At 59.2% G+C, this 7293-nt stretch overlaps 1 protein-coding gene across 1 annotated transcript in view; it reads left to right on the top strand.

Moving 5' to 3' along the window:
- The window catches only part of SMPD5 (sphingomyelin phosphodiesterase 5), a 21241-nt gene extending 16131 nt beyond the window's left edge, over positions 1 to 5110 (top strand). The window contains exons 5-8 of the mRNA XM_015416978.1: positions 65 to 154; positions 472 to 535; positions 1306 to 1456; positions 3931 to 5110. Coding sequence (XP_015272464.1) covers positions 65 to 154; positions 472 to 535; positions 1306 to 1456; positions 3931 to 4035 — 410 coding nt within the window. The 3' untranslated portion in view covers positions 4036 to 5110. The remainder of the gene's footprint in view (positions 1 to 64; positions 155 to 471; positions 536 to 1305; positions 1457 to 3930) is intronic.
- Positions 5111 to 7293: the final 2183 nt, after the last annotated feature.

The raw sequence follows: 7293 nt of genomic DNA, 5'->3' as shown, positions 1-7293 counted from the left end.
GAGGGGAGGGGGGGTTCCTGGGGCTGCCACCACCCTCTGCTCATACGCCTGCCTTTCTCCCCAGATGACAAGATGGAGCAGGCCCACGAGCTCTTCAGCCTGTACACAGATCCGTGCCGCATCGGGCCGGGGCGGGACAAGCCGTGGGCTCTCGGTGGGTGCCTCCCTCGCCCTGCGGGGCCTCCTCGCCCAAGGGTGCCCCTCCCCCATCCCCTCCGGTGTCCTGAGGGGCAGGAGGCCCAGAGCGGAGGCCCTCTGTGGGGTCTCTGGGGCTCAAAAGCTTTGCCCGTTGCCCCAGGGGACATCCCGAGAGCAGGGGGGGGAGGCCTGTGGCTAAGAGCTGTCCCAACCTCCACCCTGAACTAGGAGCTTTCCCCCTAGCTCTGCATGACAAGACGGTGGAGTGGGGCGGTGTGGGGGGGGGAGTGTCCTGCCTGCCAGAGGCTAAAAGGGCTGCCCTGAACTCCACAGGAACGCTGATGAACCCCCTGACCATGTACGATGAGGCTGTGGCGACCCCAGAGACCATGAAGAGGTGAGGGGCTTGGTGGGGGTCGGGAGGTCAAGCCAGCAGGCTCTTCACTGCTGGGGGGAGAATCGGGCAGTGTCGGCAGCCAGTCTTGGTAGATTCACTGGTATGGTACGACCGTGAATTTCTGTTGGTAGCAGGGTGCACTAGGCTTACATGCAGCAGCAGCAGCTTCTCGGTACTGTGTGTGCTAGCAAAGTTGCAAAGTCACATGGAGCCACTTGTCAGTTTCGAACTAAAATGAGTCCTTTAGTCAGGGAACTCCATTCTAGATAGTACAGGTGAGAGATAGGGTTAGAATCTAATCTAACCAGCTAGGATGGATGCAGATGCCAAATGCCTGTCCTGCTTCCATGGTGCGAAAGGCGGAGAGTGTGTTTCTTCTTTGTGTGTGTGTGTGTGAGAGAGAGAGGTGTGTTAAGCTGGAAGGAAGGAAGTAGAATAGCATTCTCCTTCAAAGGGATAGTAACAGATAGTAGGAAGGAAAGTACGCTCTGTCTGTGTTCTGACCTATCTATCTAAATCTATGGTGCCGTCTCTGAAGTCCGGGGCAGGAGACAGCACATAGTCCTCCACTTCCCCCAAATCTAGCGTAGAGTGGGACTGGTGTCTTGTCTCTGCCGTTCCTAGAAATCTGGCCATGGGGGTTTGTGTCTCCTTTGGGGGGCCCCGTGCTTTCCTTCAGGCCAGGCTGAGGCGGTGGGAAGACGGTGGTGGGTTCTGAGGGCCGTTCCTCCAGGCACTCTTCCTGGGTTGCACTCATTCTCTCCTTCCAGGACTCTGGAGCATTCAGAGGGACGGCAGAAGTACCTGGCGGGCCCCCTCCAGACGACCCCGTGCTCCGGCCTGTCAGCCATCCCGAGCGAGGGCCGGCGCATCGACTACATCCTTTACCGGGAGCACCAGGGACCCGCAGAGCTGAAAACGGTGAGTCCTGGGGGGCTGTCTTGGCTGTGCATTGGGAGGGGCCCGGAGAGTCGGCAGGACCCCCACCCCCCCACCGAATGCCTGGGCGGGAGCTCAGCCACGGGCAAGGGCCACCCTGGGGGCCGTGCCCGAGGGAGAGGGCCGGAGGAGGTCGCCCTGGCAGGGGGGGGGGTCAGACCCGTGGCGAGCCCCTCGCCACCCCAGCTCAGGATGAGGGAGAGCGCGAGCCCAGGGCGTTCGGCCCTTGCTCCTTGGAGGGCCCCTTCCACCCCCACCCCCCGCCCAGCCCAGAAGGAAAAGAGCTCCTGCCGAGAGACTTTGCCGGGCAGCCTGCTCTCCCCGCAGCCCCCCACCCCCCTCCCGGGGCACGAAACTAGCTGGCCGCTCGAAACCACCGCAGACATGCCGAGAATGCCTGCCGACACAATCCTGCTTATCGCCTCTGGACAAACACGGTGGGGGAAGGTGAAAGAGCTGCCTGAGAACACCGGAGGAGCCCGGCTGCAGCAGGCCCAGCAGCACCCTCTTTCCCCCGGTCAGTGGGCCAGAGGGTGGCTCTGGAGGGCCGGCGGGGGGTGTGTGTAGAGGGGCCCAGGCATGTTCCCCCCCCATACTTCTTCCTGCTTCTCCAGATGGAGCGGTCATGAACCACTGATGGACCTCTCCTTCCTCAATCAGTCTCATCTCTTTCTAAAGCCACCTCTGCCTTTGGCCATCACTACAGCCCCGGGCAGCGAATCCCCCCCTTCTAATCACTCCCGAGTAAAGAAACATTTCTCCCCCCCCTCCCCCAATCCCTTACCGGCTGCCCATCAAGAGAAGAAGAGGAGATTGGATTTCTACCCCATGGCCCTTCACTACCCGAAGGAGTCTCAGAGTGGCTCACAAACTCCTTCCCCTCCCCCTTCCCACAACAGACACCCTCCGGTGAGGGAGGCGGGGCTGAGAAAGCTCTGACAGAAACTGCTCTTTTTCAAGGACAGCTCTTATCAGAACTACGGCTTGCCCAAGTTTTCCAAGGACAGCTCTTATCAGAACTACAGCTTGACCAAGGTCATCCAGCCAGGTGCAAGTGGAGGAGGAGTGGGGGAATCAAAACCGGTTCTCCCAGGTTAGAGTCTGCGCACTTAACCACAACACCAAACTGAGTGGACTTATACCCCGCCCTTCACTACCCAGAGGAGTCTCAGAGTGACTGACAAACTCCTTCCCCTTCCCCTCCCCACAACAGACACCCTCCGGTGAGGGAGGCGGGGCTGAGAAAGCTCTGACAGAAACTGCTCTTTTTCAAGGACAGCTCTTAGCAGAACTACGGCTTGCCCAAGGCCATCCAGCCAGGTGCAAGTGGAGGAGGAGTGGGGAATCCAACCCGGTTCTCCCAGATTAGAGTCCAAGCACTTCACCACGACACCAGACTGGCTCTCAACTTCCTTGGGTGACTCTGAGTTCCAGTGCTTTGGGGGGAGGAGAAAAGGTTCCCTCTGTCCGCCTTCTTTACCCCATGGACAGTTTTATGGACTCCTGCCGTGTCCCCCTCCCCTTAGCCCCAGCTAAGCCCCATCATGAAAAATGCTCCGGCCCCCTTAATCAGCTCGGCTGCCCTCTTCCGGATGTCTCCCAGCTCTGCAATGTCCCTTTCGAGATGCACCCACCAGGACTGCAGGCAGCATTGCCAGTGAAGCCCCACAGCATAGATTTACACCAGGGCGTCCCAACATTTGTGGTTTTATTTGGAATCCCTTTCCTAATCATTCCCAGCAGGTCGCTTGCCCTTTTCCCTGCTGCCACACACTCAGTGGCCGCCTTCCCCAAGCCGTCCTCTGCAACCCCAAGATCTTTCCCTCTCAGTCCTGGATGGTTCTGACCTCATCAGCCTGCACTTAAAGTTAGGACTGTTTCCTTCCAAAAGAGCCTCACCTTCCACTTGCCCACGCTGAGTCTCCTTTGCTGAGTGGCTGCCCACTCGCCAGATTTGTGGAGATCCGCCCGCCCGCCTGCCAGCGCTTTTCACAATCCGCTTTGGTTCCCAGCATCCCTATGCAGCTATGAGAGCCAGTTTGGTGTTGTGGTGAAGTGTGCGGACTCTAATCTGGGAGAACCAGGTTTGATTCCCCACTCCTCCTCCACCTGCAGCTGCTGGATGACCTTGGGCAAGCCAGGGTTCTGATAAGAGCTGTCCTTGAAAAAAAGAGCAGTTTCTGTCAGAGCTCTCTCAGCCCCGCCTTCCTCGCAGGGCGTCTGCTTTGGGGAAGGGAAAGGAGTTTGCAAGCCACTCAGACGCCTTTGGGTAGTGAAGGGCGTGTGGTATAAATCCAATCTCCTCCTCCTCCTCCTCCCTCAGCTTTTGTGCAGAGTACAAAAGGTCCAGAATGCGGTCTAATTCTTCCTGGGTCCATCACTGCCCTGCCCTGCCGCTCTCCCCCTAGCCCAGCGCTCTGCCTCAGCCGCCTCCCTCTCTTCCCCCCCCCCCACAGGTTGTGGAACGGGTCTCTTTCATCACCCACCTGGCCACCTGCTCTGACCACATGCCCGTGGGGCTGCAGCTCCGGGTGGCCCCGGCGGCACAGCCCGAAGCGTGACCTCTGCCTGCTACCACGGAGCCGGGAAGGCGAAGACGAGGAAGACCAAGAGGCCCCTTTGAACCCTGCAGCCGCTGAAGGGCTGGGCACGGCACCCGCTTTCCTCCAGCACTTGGACAGCGTGGCGGTTGGCGCTCCCCCCCCTGCCCCTCTGGCGGACAGGAAGGGAGAGGGTGCCAGCCAGGAGCAAAAAGAGGAACGGCAGCTTCTGTAGCAGCAGCCCCGTTGCGGTTCAGTCACTGCCGGGGGCCGGGTGACAGCACCTAGGCCCCCACCTCAGGGCGGCCCTTCCGGAGAGCTCCCGGCTAGTCAGGCGAGTGGGCCCGGCCCGGCCGCTGCAGCCTGCAGTGTTCAGAGCGTGAGTTTACCAGTCCCTGCTTCTGCCTGCAGACAGATGGGCTTTTCTGCTGCTCTCTTGGCGAAGAAGTGGGCCGTGTGACCGGAGCCCTGCTCAATCCCTCTCTCAGGGTGGCCCAAACAGGAGTGAGCGAAGAGGTGGTCGCTGGGGGGTGGGGTGGACGGGAATGGGACACAGAGCAGAGGGGAAAGTGCCGTTGCAAGGGTCCACCCTCACCCCCAAAGCCCCCCCATCCCCTGCCAATGTACCACCCGTGGAGGAGGGAGGCGCCCTTCCCTACGCCTCCTCAATATTTTCTTATCTATTTGCAATTTTGATTTTGTAACGATTATGCCAGCATTTCCATGCACCATAGAAAATAGTCCAGAATTTGTGATGCAGGACAAAAAAAAATGAACACGCTGTTTGCACATTTCAGGAAAGTTCTTTACGTTTCCAAAATACTTGTGAAAGACGAGCCGAAAATAAATTCTTCTCAGTGAGCCAAAAGGGCCTCTCGTCCCATCTCCCAGGCTTCACTCTGTGTGTGTCCCCCCCCACCCTGCCCCTGGGAATCAGTGGGGCTTCAGGGCCCTCAGCCATGGCTGGCTGGCTGGTGTGCCCCTCTCACCCCGTCCAAGTGACCTGCCCTCGGAGGCTCCAGAAGCAACACTTGATGTTTAAAAAATCAGCCAGGCCATCAGCTGTGCCGGTGGTTAAATCCACACCCTGAATTGCCTTCCCCACCCTGAATGGGCACTCCTTGGCTGGTGAGCATGTATGTGAGGTGGGTGGGGGGCCCTCCAGCCTGCGAGGAGTGGGACACGCTGTCCTTGAGACACAAGTGGGCCGAGGGACCCCCATGTTGGGACCCAGTAGAGTCTGGGTGGTCTGGAGCCCTGTTCTTGTCGAGCCAGGAGATACTGGCTGCGGCATGGCTTCTGGTCAGTCTGGAAACTTGAGAATGGGAGGTTGGCGGAGGGCTCCAAGCACAGCGACCTGTTGGGCTGAGTGGGCTGTGTTGAAGCAGGAGGAGGAGGAGGAGTGTGGTTTGAGAGGGCTGGTTGGGGCTCTGGGTTTCAGTCTGCCGCTGTCAGGCCCGGGGAACTTCCAGCTCCCCCCTGAAATGCGGTCCATCCGGTTGTGTGCCTTATCTTGGAATGCAGGCGATGATTATGGCCGGGGCAGTCACAAACACCAGGGCACCACCCTTCCCCTGCTCCGCTGCTCAGGCACCACCTTCGCTTATCTCCCTCCTTTGCTGGTTGCAAGGAGTGGTGTGTGTGTGGTTGGGGGGGGGGAGAAGTGTTTGCACCCTCCCCCCAGAGTGCCCTGCCACTTCCATGCTTGGGACACGATTCCCAAACCTGACTGAGGCCGTGGGGCAAGGGGAGAGAGAGGGAGCCCCAACCCCAATTTCCTGACCTGTGACCGCCCTGGGGAGGCCCCGTTGGGGGACTTCAGATACCCCGACGGAAGCAGCACAGAGAGAAGGAACAGGCAGCATGAAGGACTCCATCTCCGGTCTCCCAGCTCTCCAGAATCGGGTGTGGCGGGTGGCCTCTGTCAAATGGATGTGTGTGTGTGTGCAAATGTGTTACCACAGGCCTAGTGCCCTCTTGCTGTGTTCTCTACAAGAGAACATAAGAACGTAAGAGAAGCCCATGTTGGATCCAGCCAAATGGCCCATCCAGTCCAACACTCCTGTGTCACACAGTGGCCAAAAACACCAGGTGCCATCAGGAGGTCCAGCAGTGGGGCCAGGACACTAGGAGCCCCTCCCACTGTTGTTGTCCCCCCCCCCCCCAAGCACCAAGAAGACAGAGCATCACCTGCCCCAGACCAAGAGCGCCTATCTATACCTTGTGGCTAAGAGCCACCAATGGACCTCTGCTCCAGATGTTTATCCAGTTCCCTCTTGCAACTGTCCATGCTTGTAGCTGCCACCCCCTCCTGTGGCAGGGAATTCCATCTTTGAGTGAAGAAGGACTTCCTTTTATCTGTTCTAACCCGACCGCTCAGCAATTTCATGGAGGGCCCACAAGGAGTTCTTGTATGGTGAGGATGAGGTCCCCCCCCACATACACACCATAAGATCCAGGCGGGGGCCATCCCGTCTGCACCAGTCCCTGCAGGGAACCCCCTTGGAGCACCATCACAGGCCAGGCCCAGCAACAGGCCCGGGCTCCTCCTGGAGACACTCTGTCACCTCGAACACAGAGCCCAGTCCCACCCGGGGATCGTCCATGTGCTCCCACCACCACCACCCCGGCTCAACAAGGCCCTTCTCCGGCCTGCACTGGCCACAGAGCAGCCCTCTGCAGCGGCTCAAGTAGGCTGCAAGCTGGGGTGTGTGTGTGTGTGGTGGCTTGGCTGGGGAGCAACGGAGCCGTCCTGGACCAGCCGCTTGGCACATGGAGAAGTGCATGGAGGCACGCCAGCACTCCGGGAAGGGCCAGGCAGCCAGGCCAGGAGAAGGGACGCTGAATGCTCAGATCTGGGGCATGCTGCCCGCATCAATGGTGGCCTCCCTTTCTTGGAAAGAGAACACGAGTCAGAGACAGAATTGGCTGATGCCGCCAAAGGACAAAGGGGATATGCCCTGTCAGCTGTGTTCCCTCTAAGCTGAGTTAGTGTGAGCCGGCTCACAGTTCTTTAGCCTCTGGCCCTCACAGATATTTGTACACACTCAGGAAGGATAGGGCTCCAGAGCAAACTAATTTACGCAGTAGCCAAATCGCTCGCTCACCAATTTAATGCCAGTAGCCCACAAGGTAGAATTTTTTGCTCACTAGACTCCACAGCTTAGAGGGAGCATTGCCTGTCCGGTGCCCACAGGGCCAGCTGCAGCGGCAGCCACGGGCTCCTCCCTCTTTGCCAAGAAAGGAGCCCTGCAGGAGCTCACTCTCTCCCCCCCCCCG

Source organism: Gekko japonicus, unplaced genomic scaffold (assembly GCF_001447785.1).
Source record: "Gekko japonicus isolate JY-2015 unplaced genomic scaffold, Gekko_japonicus_V1.1 scaffold505, whole genome shotgun sequence".
Taxonomy (NCBI): domain Eukaryota; kingdom Metazoa; phylum Chordata; class Lepidosauria; order Squamata; family Gekkonidae; genus Gekko; species Gekko japonicus.
This window is presented reverse-complemented; position numbering and strand designations above follow the sequence as displayed.